This window comes from Apium graveolens, chromosome 3 (assembly GCF_009905375.1).
Source record: "Apium graveolens cultivar Ventura chromosome 3, ASM990537v1, whole genome shotgun sequence".
In the NCBI taxonomy this organism is placed as follows: Eukaryota; Viridiplantae; Streptophyta; class Magnoliopsida; order Apiales; family Apiaceae; genus Apium; species Apium graveolens.
In genome coordinates this window covers 7,973,545-7,992,792 of record NC_133649.1, presented here as the reverse complement: position 1 = coordinate 7,992,792, position 19,248 = coordinate 7,973,545, and the positions used below count along the sequence as shown (strand labels likewise).

General features: G+C 36.4%; 1 protein-coding gene across 1 annotated transcript; it reads left to right on the top strand.

The window, feature by feature from the left end:
- The first annotated feature begins 878 nt into the window (after window positions 1–878).
- Window positions 879–18,554, top strand: LOC141711577 (uncharacterized). The gene is made up of 32 exons (XM_074514120.1): window positions 879–1,085; window positions 1,502–1,617; window positions 1,723–1,784; window positions 1,959–2,074; window positions 2,187–2,984; window positions 3,276–3,523; window positions 4,088–4,239; window positions 4,318–4,382; window positions 4,745–5,455; window positions 5,532–5,815; window positions 6,552–6,649; window positions 6,838–7,023; window positions 7,195–7,375; window positions 7,457–7,651; window positions 7,723–7,766; window positions 7,879–7,935; window positions 8,112–8,208; window positions 8,314–8,486; window positions 8,601–8,814; window positions 8,990–9,115; window positions 9,218–9,307; window positions 10,570–10,686; window positions 11,341–11,421; window positions 11,657–11,764; window positions 12,172–12,341; window positions 12,842–12,920; window positions 13,023–13,097; window positions 13,289–13,386; window positions 13,469–13,576; window positions 14,040–14,097; window positions 14,201–14,431; window positions 14,522–18,554. Exons 2-32 carry the CDS (start codon window positions 1,513–1,515, stop codon window positions 18,338–18,340), a joined length of 8,946 nt encoding a protein of 2,981 aa, XP_074370221.1. The 5' UTR covers window positions 879–1,085; window positions 1,502–1,512; the 3' UTR covers window positions 18,341–18,554.
- Window positions 18,555–19,248: the final 694 nt, after the last annotated feature.

Genomic DNA, 19,248 nt, shown 5'->3' with positions numbered 1-19,248 from the left:
TTATTCAGGAGATTTATACAATTATGATAAAAATAAGAGTAATATATATTTTTCTAGTTGGTTTCATCTTTAAAGTAATATGTAATTTTTATATTATACATATCTATACTAATAAATTAGTTTTAAAGGTTAACTTTTAAATATATCTAATTTTTTATCCGAGTACTCATTCCAAGTACTCCCGAATTAAACTGAAAACTCCAGGCTCAACAAACCCATTATGTCAAACTTAATTAAATTGAATTATGATTTTTAAAAAATAAATTCAAATAAAGTAAAAAGAAATATTTAATATTATAAAAATATAAATTATGACAATTAAAAAAATAATTTATATAAATGTGCGTGTGTGTTTGCTTAAATAATAGAGTCACTTAAATAATATAAGTCAACATTTTATTCACATAAAAGTTAAAGTTATAAAAAAAGAATTTGATAAAAATAGAAAATGTGACTTATTAAATAAGAATTTCAAAAGTAAATTAAAGAATTATGTAACACATGTGGTAGCGACATGAAGTTTGTAAGTAGAAGGTGTGGTGTTCGTCCTATTGAATACAAAATAATATTTAATTTTAACAATAATTTTGTAAGAATATTATTTTGTTAATTTTTCAATATAAAAAGGTAAAATTGTAATTTCACTGTCATTAAAATGATATTTTAACCCGCCATTTAATTTATAGTAATAGAAGATAGAAGTATTTCCAATCCCTTACCCCGAAGAATTTCATGTGAATTAAAGAATCTCATTTTCTTTCGTACTCGCGCATTAAAAAACAAATATTTCCATTCTTCTTCTTACATGGTTTTCATTTTTCAATTCTATTACATACTAATAAAAATCCAATCAAATCATCTTTTATATTTTCCGCTACAAAAATTTGATATTATATCTAATCTAGGTCAAAATTGGGAAAGTAAAAATAGGTGCATTGCTGTCCAGCAAAACGAGTCGGGAATTGATACTCATCGTTGTGTCTATACACACAGCTCGCTCTTGCTTAATCGAACAAACTAATTTATACTATTTATCAACACAGATTATTTATGTAACATCGCACCAGCTTCCGATCTTCATACCCGTAAGTATTCTCAACGATCTGCTATTATTTGTTCACACACTCACACAGAGAGAGAGAGAGAAGAGATGTATTATTTACTTTGCACGAGTTGAATTGAGAGATAAAACCCTAATTTAACCCTAAAATTTACGATCTGAGCTAGCGCCATTGCTCTGATTTTGAGTTAGGGCAAGGAGTGGTTACTAAATAGGTTTTAGGTAAAATTTGCAACATTTAATTGAGGAGTTTTGTGTGAAATTGAACACCACTGATTGTTTCTACTGTCGAGGGGAGATTTTAGTAGTGAATTTCGAATTATTTATGTTATTTCATATATGTTCGATTTTAAATAGTTTTGATTTGAATTATATCGAAATGCTGTATTTTGAGAGGTGGTTTATAATTGTATGTCTGTTCTGTATTGTTGCTGTATGAAGTGTAATTACGAATGGCGGCTGCGCCTAACGTAGAGATGGAGGCAGCTAAGTTTCTGCATAAACTTATTCAGGAGTCTAAAGATGAGCCGACAAAATTGGCTACAAAGCTTCATGTGGTGCGTAGTTTTTTACTTTGTTTTTTTTTTGTGACTGGGATATGTTTGTCTTTGTGTTGGGATGTGTATTGATATTGTTAATTGTGTGTTGGATTTTTTTTAAAGATTCTGCAACACATGAGATCGAGTGGGAAAGAAAATTCGATGCCTTATCAAGTAATATCGAGGTACAAACTTTCTCAGCTTCTTGATTAATTTTGTTTGACAGTTCAAAGTCACTGTGAATTTAGAAATCATTAATTATACATAATTCTACAAGATTAGACTTTGAAATGTTTTGTGGTCTTCAAACATATTAGTATTATTTCTATGATTTTCTAATTAAACTTTCTTAATTTAAGGGCTATGGAGACTGTCATCAATCAACATGGTCTTGATATTGATGCTTTAACGTCATCACGCATTCCTTTGACCACCGGAACTCAGGTGGCGGATTCTGCTTCATCGCAATTTGCAGGTATGGATACACATCTGTTCACATGAATGGTTTGAGTGAAAATGTTTTCAAAATTGAACTTTAAAACTCGTAGCGTGTAATACAAGTTGTGTGGAATCTGATAATATGCCAGGTTCTTCCCTGAGAGGTGCTGTTGCAATGGAAGCTAACACAAGCTTGGTATCTGGTGACTTAAGAAATGATTCTTATGCTTCAAATAGACCACCTGTTGGTCCCAGCTTTACAGGACATGATATTTATCAAGGATCGGTATCTCATCTGAATAGCAAGTCTCTTGATCATGAAAGTCCATCAAGTTTTGACACCAGGTCTGCCAAATCTCACTCTGAAGAGAAGCATGATTCTCCCAACTGGGAGAAAGCCAAAAAGAAAGACAATAAAAAAAGTGGCAGTAAGAGAAAAAAAGCTGATCCACCGTCAAACAGTGAAAGTCAATTTGGTAACATCCAGCCACTTGAAAGTAGCACCTTCAGTTCAGGGATGGATAAAGCTGCAACAAAGATGGATCAACCCAGAAACATATCCATTCAAGCTAGCGAGCATGGTCAGTTCAATAATATGGTTCAGTCTAGTAGTATGACGGAACATAATAGCATGAGATCAGCGCTTAGAGCCAAACAAGAGATTCAACATCAAGCAGAAAAGTCTCTAGATTCGACTAATATCAGTAATTCGTTGTCGCGAACTCCACACTCTAGACACCCTGAAGAAATAGAAGTCTCCTCTGCCCATAATGCTTTGAGCCGACAAGGAGTCTCTCTTCCAGTCGCACATGATGTTCTTAATTCCAGGGGCACATGGAATCAAACTAAGACAGGAACACCTTTTGAAAAATCTCAAGTTCCGAGGTTTTCTTTTAATACTACTGGTGGTAATTTATCAGGGGAGACATTGTTGCATCAGTCAGCAGGTAGCAGATCTTTACGAATTACTATTAATAGTTCTGAGTTCTTATGTTGTGCTAGAAAATCTAGGAGATTTAGTTGTTTGTTGTGTCAGCAGCTCTGCCTGTGGGTCTGCGTAGTAGCGAGGGATCAACGTGTTGAGTTTACTTAATTATTAGTGATAATTTTAGGAACTATACTTTCGTCAAAAAGCGTTATGATTCATGCTTTCTTGAAGTGTCATGCTTCATGCATTGTTTTGGTACTGAAGATCTCCTAGTCCACAATGTGATCACAGTTTCCTGCTCAAATTTCAGGTGCTGCTGGGACGGGATATGGAATGGCAATCAGTACTTCAGGTGCATATGCAACAACAGTACCCGGACTTCCAGGTTCAGTCCAGTTCAGCAATACATACGATACTTCTAGTTTGGGGCCAAAGATGAATAAAGACAGAAACATGGAGTCATTTGACCTCCCTTCCGATAAAAGCGCTTTTGGAAATGCGTTGGAATATGAAGGTGGCAGTATACATACCTCGGGAAATGATAGCAGTCTAGTTCAGGTACTTCGTTTTAATAACAACTTCAACACATGAATTAGAAATGCTGTGGAACTTACATTACTGTGTGAAACAGGTGATGGCTGTTTGAATGTATTGCAAGCCTTGTTGCTACTTGCAATTAAAAAAATGAGTTGTAGATTAATGAGAATGTATCAGCTTTTGTTACTTAGTTGGCTATTTTTTTCCTTTATACGTAGCTTTTTTAACTGACGGGGGGGGGGGGGGTAGTATAGATCTAAGGACCTTGTTATGGGGCGAAGGGGGCAAGAGGTTAGCATTTGCCTTGAATCCTCATAACCATTTTTTTTTCATTTTACCTTATCACATGTGTTATAAAGTTTGTACCGACTAAGTTACTCATAAGTCATATCTTCATTCCTCACTTCTTTCATAGTGTCTTAATAAAACCTAATCTCCTTTGATTAGTTTTTCTTTTAGTGCTAAATATTATTGATTTTTTAATCTCTCTCTCTCTCTGATGTGTATATATGTGTTCAAGGGTTATGTTTCATTTTCCTGTTGCTTACATGTTTATATGTGCCATACTACCATTATTATTGCCAGGGTGGCATGCTGAATAACGTTACAGAAATGGCCGCGCATAGAAGTACTGGTAAATTGCCAGTTTCTCAGTTTCCTTCTGCCCCTATCATGCCTTTTAAGGAACAACATTTGAAACAGCTTAGAGCCCAGTGCCTTGTCTATTTAGCATTTCGGTAATTGCCTTCTTCTTTGTACAATACTATAATTTGGTGCATTGATCTGATTCGAATAAACTTCTCTCTAATTTGCAGAAACGGTTTGAAGCCGAAGAAACTGCATTTGGATTTTGCACTTGGAAATTTTTCCCCCAAAGAAGGTAACTTGTATACTCTTAACTATCATGGATCATGAAGTATGTTACTTCGTGCACATTGAATATTGAGCTTTCTTCTGTTTACTAGGAATCATAGACTACATATTCAACAAATTATCCCTGGTGTCAGCCAATTTTGCTTAAAATTTGTGCTTGTAACATAAGTCAATTAACTCTGAAATCGTCCTCTTACTTTAGAATGAATATTAATGAACCATGCCGTTCAGTGCCCGATTGATTATGGTTATTCCTGGACTGGACCAATCCTTCCACAACCCTTTTTTAGATTCATCAGCCTGTATCCATCTTATAGTTTAATTGAAGTTTTAAGACTTTTAACTCGTAAATATTACACGCTTCCGCAGAAGGACCTTCAAAGGATATGATTGAGCAGAAGGAAAAAGAACAATCATTTGATGGCACAAGCAATACTTCTGATGTACCCACACCATATGGAAGACTAGGGAATTTGAGGGAAAGCGATAACTTGCGTCTAGATCCATCATCTGTTGGAATGCTTGCAGATGTAAAACTGACAAAAGGTGAATACATTAACAGGCCAGGGGAGAAGAATGGCATGCCATCAGGACCTACCGAATATGGCGAGGAAAGAAGACAGATAATGATTGCAAGAAGAAAACCGGACTCTGAAATTCAGACTGGGGAAATAGTTCAATCACAACTATCTGCAAAGGGAGTAAATCCAGATGGGTTGAGTTCTAGAAGCTCACCTCGTAATCACAAGGATGATTTAGACAACAGGCATCAACAAGTTAGAAGTATAGACCAAGCATCATCAGTTATGGGAATGAGACAGCAGTTGCAGACAGAGGTTACTGGCCAAAGTGGTAACAGTTGTGATGAAGAAGCTTCAAATCTTTCACTACAAAGTCTAGCTGCTCTTAACGAATCTGTGCCTGAAAGAAAAGATAATACTCCAAATCAATCTTATAGCCTTGCTGACCGTAATTTTCAAGGAAGTCAACCAGCTGATGCTTACTTGCCAAGTGTCCCATCAAGTGCACATTGGAAACCACTCTCTAGAACGGATGTTGGAAATCTTATGGTGTCCCCGGGTGAGTATTAGACTTCTGGAATTATATGTTTCTATGTTGATGAATGTATGCCTAAGCTCTATTATACATCTGTCAGATGATTCAAAAATCTCCCACAAAAATTACAGCGGGTCAGTTGGAAGCATAAGGATCCCTTCTGACAATGCATTACTTATTGGCAATCCCTTCCTGTTAGGGGACACTGTTCATGAAGAGGAAGATGCTTCTGTAGCAACTGATTTTCCACCATCTCCTAAGTATACTACAACGGAGAAGTGGATTGCTGATCAACAGAAAAGGAAACTTTTTACTGAGAAAACTTGGGCGCTTAAACAGCAGCGAACACAGCAAAGAATTACAGCATGTTCTGAGAAGTTAAAGGTATTTAATGAAATTATTATATTCTGCATAATTTTTTGTGAGATTCATGACATAAATTGGATGAAAAGATGATTGTCTGCTTTCAGGAGTTATCTTAGAATTGTCTGATTTAAGGAGTTAACCTATGTCTTTGACTCTCTGTACTCCCCTGTCCCTCTCTTTTCGTCCCCAACGTTTATCTTCTATTAGTAATTTGTTCATTTAAAAGTCCAATGTAGATATTTAATATCCCATGGAAATGCTGTCACTGTTAATAAAAATGCAATTTGTTTAAGATGTGTGCCTATCATAATTTTTTTCTTATATCAAAAGTTTTTAATAAGCTTCCCTTGTATCCTGGTTCCAGATAGATTGCTGATAATGTCTGATGCATGATGCTAGTAATAAGGCCTGAAAAATAATAATTAGATCTCTACAGCCTATGATGAGCTGCAGATCGCTCTCTAGGCCGTTTTCAAAAAGGACGGCAGTATGCCTCTCTGTTTCAAAGATTTTATCAATGGGAACAATGAATATCTGTTGTATTTTATTTTTAAGAAGGCTTAAATGGTTGAATCCCCAAATAGTCTCAATTTATTGATGACCTCTTAATATGCTATTAACAGCTCTTTTCATTTGCAACTATAGTAAGGAGGATGTTTTTGCTATTTGGTAAAGTCAAATAAGCCTCTTGTGCGGCAAGATCATGTTTAAATTTTATTTCTTACTAGTTTTCTTTCTGAAATTGATAACGCAGGATAATGTTAGCTCTTCTGAGGATATATCTGCAAAAACTAGAAGTGTCATTGAATTGAAAAAGCTTCAACTCCTGGAGCTGCAAAGGCGTCTCAGAAAGTAATTAATTTTTGCTCAGTAGCCTGGCTACATTTTGATAGCTTTTTAGATTTTATGCACTGATTTAGTAGTGTTATTTGTCTCATGAATATTATAGCTGATCCTCATTGTTACTGGCTCTCATTATGTATTGTAATTTGAGAATTTCTTTTTTTTTTCTTCTCACATGATAGTTGTTTATGTGGCAGAGATATTCTGAATGATTTCTTCAGACCTATTGCAAGTGAAATGGATCGTTTGAAATCAATCAAGAAGCATAGGATTGGTAGGAGATCAAAACAACTAGAAAAATACGAACAGAAAATGAAGGAAGAGCGACAAAAGAGATTCCGTGAGAGGCAGAAAGAATTCTTCAGTGAAATAGAAATTCACAAGTACGTGCTATGTTTTTGTTATGCTTCCTAGATATATGCTAATCACCTTCATTCCTTGCTCAGCTCTATATATGAGTATGTGCTTATGTTTGTTTTAGTTTATTTCTAGCTTCTTTAGCTGCATTTCCTTGTTTCGAGTTTGGTTTTGAGTTTTTGTTTGTTAAAATTTAGGGAAAGGCTGGAAGATGTGTTTAAAATGCGGAGAGAGCGCTGGAAGGGTTTCAACAGGTCGGTTAGGGAGTTTCACAAAAGAAAGGAACGGATACATCGGGAGAAGATTGACAGAATACAACGAGAGAAGATTAATTTATTGAAAATAAATGACGTGGAGGGGTACCTTCGAATGGTTCAGGTGTTGTGGTCTTTATCAAGTTGTAATTATTTTGATGAAGTGCTACATCTGTGATTTACTATATTATTTTTGTTTTTGTAGGATGCGAAATCAGACCGTGTAAAGCAACTTCTGAAGGAGACCGAGAAATATCTTCAAAAGCTTGGATCAAAATTACGGGATGCAAAGGCCATGAGTAGATGTTTCGAGACAGATATGGATGAGAGCCGAAGTGCAGGTGTGGTGGAGAAGAATGACATGATCACTGATAATGAAGATGAAACTGATCAGGCAAAGGTATCCTCTTATTTGTGTCTTCTGATGCAACACACTCTAGTATTAATGTATTACTTTGGCATTGTTCACAGCATTATTTGGAAAGCAACGAAAAGTACTATCTGATGGCTCACAGGTACAAAGCTCAGTAACTACCTTTTAGAAGAATTGATCCCGTAACTTTTGGATATTTAATATACTGTTGTATATCACTGGTGTTACTTAATGTTGTCATTCTTCTTTTGCAGTATAAAAGAGAATGTCGCAGAACAGCCAAGTTGTCTTGTGGGTGGAAAACTAAGAGAGTGAGTTTATTACTTTATTTTTCTAAGTAGCAATTGAATTTTATATCTATAAAATCTAGAGGCCAGTTAGTATTCTTCCTTCTCTCGGTTTGGAAATCTGGGATACCTCACTGTTAACATAGAAAGGGGAACTTGTGTTTTCAAACTTCTCCGGTAACTGTAGTTATTGCATACAGGTACCAAATGAATGGGCTAAGGTGGTTGGTTTCTCTATATAATAATCACTTGAATGGGATACTTGCTGATGAAATGGGCCTTGGTAAAACAGTTCAGGTCTGTGTGGTTTAAATTTATTTACTATATGATTTTAGTATCTAATTATATTAGCTTGATGATACTCCTTTATAATATAAAGTTTAGTAACATGAACTCTTTTAGGTTATTTCCCTCATTTGCTACCTAATGGAAAACAAAAATGATCGAGGGCCTTTCTTAGTTGTTGTTCCATCATCGGTTCTTCCTGGGTGGGATTCAGAAATTAACTTTTGGGCCCCTAGCATCAACAAAATTGTTTATTCTGGGCCTCCTGAGGAGCGTAGGAGATTATTTAAGTATGGTTTCTGATTGCTTAACCGCAATTTATTTATATATTTTTGCCCACCTTTTTTGAAGTCACAGAACTAATTGCTTGTTCATATTTGTTTTCACAAATTGGGTCATTGCAGAGAAAGAATAGTTCCTCAGAAATTTAATGTCCTTTTAACAACATACGAGTATTTGATGAACAAGCATGACCGGCCAAAGCTAAGTAAAATACATTGGCACTATGTGATAATTGATGAAGGCCATCGAATAAAGAATGCATCATGCAAGTTGAATGCTGACTTGAAGCTCTATCACAGTTCTCACAGACTGTTGTTAACTGGAACTCCTCTACAGGTTTATATATAATATCTTTTGTGATTCTTAATTAGTATATATGTTGTGTTTATTTCAAGTGACTTTGATTTACTTACCACTTGTTCATGTTTGATGATCGTGTTTTACTGTTCAACCTTCATGCTGAATGCCATAGCAATTTCCAGAAGTCTTACGTTAAATTTTTCTTTTGCAGAACAATCTTGAAGAACTATGGGCCCTGCTTAATTTCTTGTTGCCAAATATTTTTAACTCATCAGAGGATTTTTCTCAATGGTTCAATAAACCATTTGAGAGTAATGGTGATAGTTCACCTGATGAAGTATGATTCTTACATATTTAATTTAGTGTTGACATACGTGTCATTAACTCCCTATGCACATAAATTGACATGACACTCTTGCTCCTGATTGCTAATCACTAGGCTCTACTATCCGAGGAAGAGAATTTGCTGATCATTAATCGTTTGCACCAAGTTCTGCGACCATTTGTACTTCGAAGGCTGAAACACAAGGTCCTTCTATTTTAGACTTTTTTTATTGAAATGTCCCTTCTAATGTTGGAAATGACTTATAAATTGAGTTTTATACCATGGACATAGTTCACATTGACCATGTCAACAAAAATTATAAGCATTACAACCGTATGCAACTAATGTCCTTGAACTGTAGACGTATAGTTTGTTTCTAGTGCCTGTGCATAGACCTTATTCCTACTTTCTAGTGTCATTTACATTGGTATTGATGACAAACTGAGAGTTAATGGAGTATAGGTTCACATTTTTTTTGTGATGCATGTGGAATTAATGTGCATTGCTGATGCTCAAGCTCAACAATTTTAAGGGAAATTAAATGTATGAAATCCCATCAGCAAAATAAAAGATTAATAAGATAAGATGCAACAAAGGTGATGAAGATCCTCTACAGCCTACAAGTAATGCGCAAGGCTGAGGGGTGCACTTTATTATAGAGAGGCGAGGCACAAGAGTTGCACTTAAACATTTTTTTTACATGTATCTACCAAATTGACCATTTTAACAAAGTTATTTATGAACTAATTACAAACCGAGAGAGAAGAACTGTTAACATTATTTGAAAATTTTACGTTAAGTAATTAATTACATTTCATTTAATTGAATAGTATTCCAAAACAATAATATAAAATTATACTACATTCAAATGTATTAGGTAGACACCTTCCTAACAGATTAGTAATAGAAATGATTCCTTACTAAACATCTTTATGGTAAACTATTGCAAGATTTTGTATTTGAACTTTATATGTATACATCTATCAATCTTTATAGGGTTACCGTTACATAAGCATGTTAAAGATATCTTCTAGTATATCATAACCATCACTAATTTATAGAATAGAAGAAGCGGATCATATTAAGAGAATAATGAAGGATGGAGAAAACAAAAAATGCTGAAGGAAAAGTAAATATCTTGAATATAGGCCAAGTCGGGATTCAGCGAACATGTGTCATTGTGGCTTCAAGATTTGAGTAGTTTTATTTAATAAATTCATCTTTTGATCGTGTATTAATAATTTAAGAAAATAAAAAGAAAAGGGAATACTTAAACTTAGACTTAGATTTCGCCAAGAGGTTTTTCTCTATAGGGAACCAGAGTGTAGAATCTCATATTTAATATTGTATCTTGCATATCCATATATCATTTTCATATGCAGTCATAATGCTACATATCAATTTGTCCAGTATACTTGAATCATTATATTCTTCTTGAAATTTACACTCCAAATTGTCATTGATAGGTTGAAAACGAACTGCCTGAAAAGATCGAGAGACTCGTGAGATGCGAAGCATCCGCTTATCAGAAACTTTTGATGAAGAGAGTAGAAGATAATCTTGGTGCTCTTGGCACTTCAAAGGTTTATATAATATATGCATCTTTTTCTAGCTTTAATATATATATATATAGGGTTAGACTCAAATGAGAACTAATTCCCCGGAGAACTATTATGTTCTGTAATTATGTTTTATGTGTTCTGCAATTTTTTTTTTCCAGTTTTTTTCTTGAGTTGCATTAAAAAATCTCATAAATATATTTTAGTTTTACATAACACCTCAAAATTTTAATAAATATTGTCATGATTACTATAGAACACTAAATATAGAAGTATAATATGTTCTGTGATCTGTGCATAACATATGTATATGTTCTCTAAAAAAATTCTCATATTTTATTTTTATCTATATACAAATTTTTGTTTTCATTAACATAACATATGCATTTTGAATAAGAGATACAAAAAAATATAAGAAAAATGAAGTGTTCTCCGGTGTTCTCCATGGAACCCAACCCTATATATATATTTATTTATATTTATATATATTATGTATGTATAGTCTCTGAAGCATTTTTGTATTCTATTTTCATATACCATCCACACCAACGGAGATTCAGTGTTTAAATTATTTATACACATTAAGCAGAGATATTTAAAGCGCATAGATCTATATATGGATACATGAGTGCAAGTTGCTGCTCACATTTATGTTTGTACATTAATATCACATTTCAGGCTCGGTCTGTTCACAACTCCGTAATGGAGCTACGTAATATATGCAATCATCCTTACCTCAGCCAGCTTCACTCAGAGGAGGTATGTTCGTCATACCCTTGTACTTAGTTTCTATGTAAGATTAAAATTATAGACTTAAGTGGAGAACCGCCTTATTTACTCTATAAAAGAGAGGAGAAGAATGAAGGAACGATTCTCCAATTTTCATGATTTACATTTGGCTCATATGTCTCAAAATTATGACTGATTTGTGGCTGTAGTATTCTTTGTAGGATATCAATAATCCTCTTACTAAATTTAAATCGACTTTCTGTAGGTTCATGATTATATCCCAAAGCATTACCTCCCAAATATTGTAAGACTTTGTGGCAAGCTTGAGATGTTAGATCGAATACTACCGAAGCTAAAAGCAACTGATCACCGGGTACGCCAATGTCCGATAAGATTAATTTCAAGTTATGTCTACATTCATTAATCATTAATTATTAATCATTATTTGCTGTTGTTTTTAAGCTTTAAATTTAGGCGACGTTCGCAAAATATGCCAATTAATGATTAATGAATGTCAATGTCCATGATTTGAGTATGAAAGCACGAATGTTGCTTTTCTGTATAAATGTCACTTTACTTCTTTATATATGGAATGGAAAAGATAAATATATTTTAAAATCATATAATATAATCGTGCATGAAAATCAGTTTCTTGTCAGGAATGATTATCCTCTGTTTCTGTTTTTGCTACCTTGTCGAACAATATCATTGCTAGTTACTATGGGAACATATTGTGCAATTTGCTATCCTCTCCTTTAAGATTATTAGCTTCATTTTCAGGTTCTTCTCTTTTCTACAATGACTAGGCTTCTTGATGTTATGGAAGATTATTTGTACTGGAAACAGTACAAATACCTTCGCCTAGATGGACATACATCTGGGGGCGACCGAGGAGCTCTAATTGATCAATACAATAAACCTGATTCTCCTTATTTCATATTTTTACTCAGGTAACACAGGAAATGCTTCTTGTCTGGTTGTTGGTATCTTTACTCCGTTATAATGCACATCAATATGTAGACTTAATTGCTGCAAATGCATTTTATTTGCCTAATAAAAATCAACGCTAGGCTGCTTGTATTTCCTATATTAATTAAAGTGCCCACTTTTAGCTTTTGTTAGTCGCTACCTACGCCGATTCGCTACTGTTAGGAACAGTAGCCGCCTCTGTTTTTGAGTCTTCCTCTGGGCAGTGTTCTGAGATTTGTCAACAAATTCTTGTAGAAATTCACATTTAGTGTATTTTTTTAAAACCTGTTGAATCCATAAGCTTCTTGTTGGAGAAAAGACAACAAAAGTTGGAAAAAATAATCTGAGATGTACATAATTTTTGTGATATATTTGTTTTTTTAGGAAGGTAATTACTTATCATTAATAGCTTGCACATTTTTCGTGTACTTGTGTCTCTTTACAAGACTTTGCTTATTTTTCTCTTTTGACCATGTTTTAGTATTCGTGCTGGAGGTGTTGGGGTTAATCTTCAAGCTGCTGATACTGTAATCATTTTTGACACAGATTGGAATCCTCAGGTACATGCACACACTACATACATAATGCATTTATCTTACTGGTTAATTAATGCATATACTGCAGCATATTTGTTCTGAATGCTTATTTTCTGCCTTTGTCAGGTTGATCTGCAAGCTCAGGCAAGAGCTCATAGGATTGGCCAGAAGAGAGAAGTGCTTGTCCTTCGATTTGAAACAGTGAGTCTGTTGGTCAATAATTAAGTGTGTACTTGTCTAAATTTGACTGGTGGTACACATTATTTTGTTCTTATAAATCTTACTAAGTTAATTACCCTGTCCTTTTGGTGGTTGAATAATTTTCTGTAAATCATTTGTTGACTACTATATTGAATATCTTCAGATTGATATATATTGGTTTTTCTTAATAGGTCCAAACTGTAGAGGAACAAGTAAGAGCCGCAGCTGAGCACAAACTTGGAGTTGCTAATCAGAGCATTACTGCTGGATTCTTTGACAACAACACCAGGTAGGTTGAAATATATAGAATTCTCAGTTGTCACTTGTCAGGGAGCACCTGGCCTGTATCTAATACAAATTTCTGATTAAAGCGCTGAAGACCGGAGGGAATACCTGGAATCCCTCCTGAGGGAATCTAAGAAAGAGGAAGCTGCACCAGTTCTACATGACGATGCTGTAAATGATCTCATAGCCCGCAGGTATATGCTTAAGCTGCGAAACATTAATACTTGCTTTAGGTTCCTTTTTTTTGTGCAATGTGCACTACCTGAGGAACCTTCCTCTAGAAGGCATTTACTTCAAAATTTTTACTCAGTTTACAAGGAGTATTTGGTAGATAAGCAGCGTGCCTCTGGTTAGATTGTTCAGTGTACATAATGGGCATGTATTCATCGCCTGTGTGGAAGTAGTAGATTCACTTGGAATAAAGATGCCTACAAATTTACTAAATTACTCACAATGCTTGCATTATAGCTTTACTTCCGGTTTCCTGTTTTCTAACCTGGAATCTATCTTATTTGATCTTGCGTTGTTATTTTCTAGTATTCTCTCTTTTTATATGTTAGTTGCCATTAGATTTTCCATTTGACACGCAAGCATATATCAATTTAGACAATATTAACTTATCTGACTGTTTCATGCTGATACTTTATCTGGTGGCAGTGAGTCAGAGATTGATATATTTGAGTCAATTGACAAAAGAAGGGAAGAGGAAGAGATGGTACGCCAATTACCCTGTGTTGCCTGGTTATTAATGTTTACTGGCTTGTATCATTGATTCATTTCTCTCAGATTAACTTGATTAAATGACCTCAACTCCGCAGACAGCATGGAAATTGGCATTAGGGGGGAGGGCAAATTCTTCTGAGCTTGTACAGACTTTACCATCTAGGCTTGTTACAGCTGAGGAATTGAAAGCATTCTCTGAAGCTATGAAAATATATGATGCCCCTTCTTCTGTGACTGTGTCTAATATAGGAGGAATAAAAAGGAAGAGTGGGTATCTTGGTGGCCTTGATACTCAACATTATGGAAGGGGAAAACGAGCAAGAGAGGTTTGTTTGTGCCATACATTTTTATTGGACCTGTTCAGCCTTAGCTATCATTGGTATTGGTAAAAAAAACTAATGTTCGCCTATGTTTAGGTTCGCTCCTATGAAGAGCAATGGACAGAAGATGAATTTGAAAAACTATGCCAAGCTGAGTCACCCCACTCTCCCAAGATGAAGGATGAAGTTAAAGAAATGAACTTGCCAATGGTTACAAGTGAGAAATCTGATGTAGATGTTAAAGCAGAGATGATGGTACCATCTGATCAGCCCACACAGCCACCACTTGTGCAATCAGTGCAACCTACACTTCCGCTGTCGATGAAGCCTTCAGTTTTGCAGTCAGTGCAACATCTTGTGAACACAACAGAACCTCCTCTTGTGCAGTCAGCACAATCTTTGGTTGCACAGTCAAGTCCTCTTCAGCAGGCCCCGCATTCTCCTGTTGAAGCAGCTTATTCTTCTGTTTCACTGGCAGGGAATACTCCAATAATGCAACCAACACAACGTAGCAAAGAGACAGCACCGAAGCGGGGACGAGGAAGGCCAAAAAGGATAACACAGATCTCTCCTTCTCACATGACCATTCCATCACTTTCTGAAACTGCCAGTATGAGTATGGAGTCTCGGACAGGAACAGTTTCTAGCTCCTTCGTGGAAGCTGGTCTTCATCAAATACCGAGTTCTGCTGTTGGAAATAGTTTTGGAACAATTCAGCAGTCTGGTGGCATAGATACTTCTCAAGCACTTTCTACTCTTCCTTCTGCTTCACCTAACCAGCAGCCTATTTTTGTCCCCTGTCCTATACCAGTTCCGGATAAAAGACGTGGGCGTAAGGGTCAGAGTGGAGGGGAAACTCCTCAAAGGAAGGGAAGAAAACCAATTGTAGGAGCATCAACCACTCCAGTTCTTTCACCATCTCATGAAACTGACAATTTATCGATGGTGTCAAAAAGAGAAATAGTATGTAATATGGCAGCTGCCCCAGTTCCTTCTAGCCCTCCTGTGAAAGGCGTTGACAAGGAAACAGGTTCAGTTTCAGTGGTCCCAGTTCTCCTGCCTTCTGAAAAATTCAAGCCAACTTGTGCAGAAACTTCTAGTCCTGAGCAAAATGACACTAGTTCTCAGCAGAACCCTCGATTATCTTCTGTTACACCAGTTCCTCAGTCCGTTTCTCCTTCCCAGGTTGTACCCAAGCAAGTAAAAGGGAGAGGGAGTAAAACTCAAAATGAAAACGAGACACCGCGTCGTAGGGGAAGGAAGCAGATTGCTTCTAGTACTGCAGTTTGTGGCGGATCAGGTGGTCAGGAGCTAACATCAACTGAACCACCACAGAAAAAATCTAGAGTATCATCTAGTAAAACAGCTGTAGCCAAGATAGAGGCTGTGAAAACTGTTGAAAATGAATCATGTAAATCGCTTATAAACACTGTTGCTTCCCCGACAGAGGTTACAGGTGATACTCAATCATCAGAATGTCAGTCTCCAAGAAGTGATTGTCAAGCTTTAGGAACTGCTCCACTTTCAGGCATTGGAATCTCGGATGTGCAAACCAAGAAGGATGTTGAAAATGTTGCTGAAAGTGGTTCTGAAAACATTGGTGAGAGTCTACCGTTAACCCAATCTACATTTCAAGCTTTAGGAACTGCTCCACTTTCAGGCATTGGAATCTCGGATGTGCAAACCAAGAAGGATGTTGAAAATGTTGCTGAAAGTGGTTCTGAAAACATTGGTGAACCCTATCGAAGTCCTGAAGAAGCGGATCATCATGAGTCTATAGAAAACATTCAAGCAACAAGCGCAACCTTAGTCCTGGAAGTAGCAGTAAAAAATAGAATCAACTTGGCATCGTCAACTTTGGACACTGATCAGGCTCTTGATGCTGGGAAGAAATGTGGTGAAAAGCTGGCTCTTGATGCTGAGAAGAAATGTGGTGAAAAGTCTGTTGACAAAAAGGATTGTAATGTTGGGGAAACAGACGATTCAATGGTGGAAAATAGAGAGAGTTTACACAACTATAAAGAGGGTGCATTGACAGGGTGTACAGAAGACAATAAACAGGGCGGTGAAAATGTTGCTGAGCTTACTAACGACTCTAAGGATGAGCTGATGCATGATTTGGGAAGTGCAGTTCAGTCTAGTGCACGAGGTGGCGAAGGACATGAAGACCCGCACACAGAGCATGTTGCTGAAGAGGGTGCATTGACAGGGTGTACAGAGGACAATAAGAAGGGCGGGGAAAATATTGCTGAAAGTGGTTCCGAAAACATTGGTGAACCCTATCGAAGTCCTGAAGCAGATCATCATGAGTCTATAGAAAACATTCAAGCAACAAGTGCAACCTTAGTTCTGGAAGTAGAAGGAAGAAATAGAAGCAAATTTGCATCGTCATCTATGGAAACTGATCAAGCTCTTGATGCTGAGAAGAAATGTGGTGAAAAGCTGGCTCTTGATGCTGAGAAGAAATGTGGTGAAAAGTCTGTTGACAAAAAGTATTGTAATGTTGGGGAAGTAGACGATTCAATGGTGCAGGGCGGTGAAAATGTTGCTGAGCTTACTAATAACTCTAAGGATGAGCTGATGCATGAGTTGGGAAGTGCAGTTCAGTCTAGTACAGGAGGTGGCGAAGGACATGAAGACCTTCACACAGAGCATGTTGCTGAAGAGGGTGCATTGACAGGGTGTATAGAGGACGATAAGAAGGGCGGGGAAAATGTTGCTGAAAGTGGTTCTGAAAACATTGGTGAACCCTATCGAAGTCCTGAAGAAGCGGATCATCATGAGTCTATAGAAAACATTCAAGCAACAAGTGCAACCTCAATTCTGGAAGTAGCAGTAAGAAATAGAAGCAAATTTGCATCGTCATCTATGGAAACTGACCAGGCTCTTGATGCTGAGAAAAAATGTGATGAAAAGCTTGCTCTTGATGCTGAGAAGAAATGTGGTGAAAAGTCTGTTGACAAAAAGGATTGTAATGTTGAGGAAGCACACGATTTAATGGTGGAAAATAGAGAGAGTTTATACAGCTCTGAAGAGGGTGCATTGACAGGGTGTACAGGGTGTGCAGAGGACAACAAGCAGGGCGGTGAAAATGTTGCTGAGCTTACTAAAGACTCCAAGGATGAGCTGATGCATGAGTTGGGAAGTACAGTTCAGTCTAGTACAGGAGGTGGTGAAGGACATGAAGACCTGCACACAGACAATGTTACTGAAGAGGGTGCATTGACAGGGTGTACAGGGGATAATAAGAAGGGCGGGGGAAATGTTGCTGAAAGTGGTTCTCAAACCATTGGTGAACCCTATCGAAGTCCTGAAGAAGCGGATCATCATGAGTCTATAGAAAACATTCAAGCAACAAGTGCAACCTTAGTGCTGGAAGTAGCAGTAAGAAATAGAAGCAAATTAGCATCGTTATCTATGGAAACTGATCAGGCTCTTGATGCTGAGAATAATTGTGGTGAAAAGCTGGCTCTTGATGATGAGAAGAAATGTGATGAAAAGTCTATTGACAAAAAGGATTGTAATGTTGGGGAAGCAGACAATTTAATGGTGGAAGATAGAGAGAGTTTACACAGCTATGAAGAGGGTGTATTGACAGGGTGTACAGAGGACAATAAGCAGGGCGGTGAAAGTGTTGCTGAGCTTACTAAAGACTCTAAGGATGAGCTGATGCATGAGTTGGGTAGTGCAGTTCAGTCTAGTACAGGAGGTGGCGAAGGACATGAAGACCTGCACACAGAGCGTGTTGCTGAAGAGGGTGCATTGACAGAGTGTACAGAGGACAATAAGAAGGGTGGACAAAATGTTGCTGAGTTTACAAATGACGCCAAGGATGAGCTGATGCATGAGATAGGAAGTGAAGCACGAGGTGGCGAGGGACATGAAGATCAGCACACAGAGCATGTTGGTGAATGAGCTAAGAAGAGGTAAAATATGATGCCAAACTGTACTTTTGCTCGAACAAAGATTGTAGGTCAGCGAATTGTGGTTGATACATAATTTAAACATAAGGTTGGAGTAGGTCACCTGGTTCAAATCTGTAAACTAACTATCTATCTATCCAGAATATATGTATATATTATTGAATGGAAATCCTTTGTCTGATGACAAGGATATGTTCAGTTTCTAATTTGAGTGCGTTATATCCTTCTTAAAATGAAAAAATGATGGAGACTGCACTTTGCATGTTGCAACTTGGGAATAAATGGCACAAATATTACTTCTTTTTTCTGTTATGTGAGTCCTCAAGCAGAAAAGAAAATCCTGGGATGCAAGTATTTGTGATATACATTTAGAAATAGAAAGATTATTTTATGTTCACGGATTCTAGATTACTATCGAAAAGTTTAGCACAATGCAGGATAGTTACGAAATAAACTTAATTTTTTTTTCTTTGTTGTGTTACTAAGATGGGATTTGTTGTGTTACTAAGATAGGTATTCTAATTTTAGTTTAAGGTTTAATTTATTTGAATAAGATATGAACAAAAAAAACATTAAAAATGAGTTTTCAATACAGGCAGTCAGGCATACAGATTACAGCCTGTACAAACCAAACCATCTTCCCCCATAACCATAAGATGTAATTTGCCGAGTTTCATTACTTGCTAAGTTGTTGCCATTTTCTTTCCCTATTCTTTCCCTTTCTAACTCCAGTCTTTGATTGTTGTTAAATTTGGAAAAACTATTGGTGACCCCGGGAAGTTCTCGCGTTGCACCGCTTTTTCTTTTAAAAAAATTTACGGAAAAACTACCTCCTTGACTTTCAAAGAAATGGCATCTCTGTTCGAAAACTAAATGATAACAACTCATTCTAGGAAATAA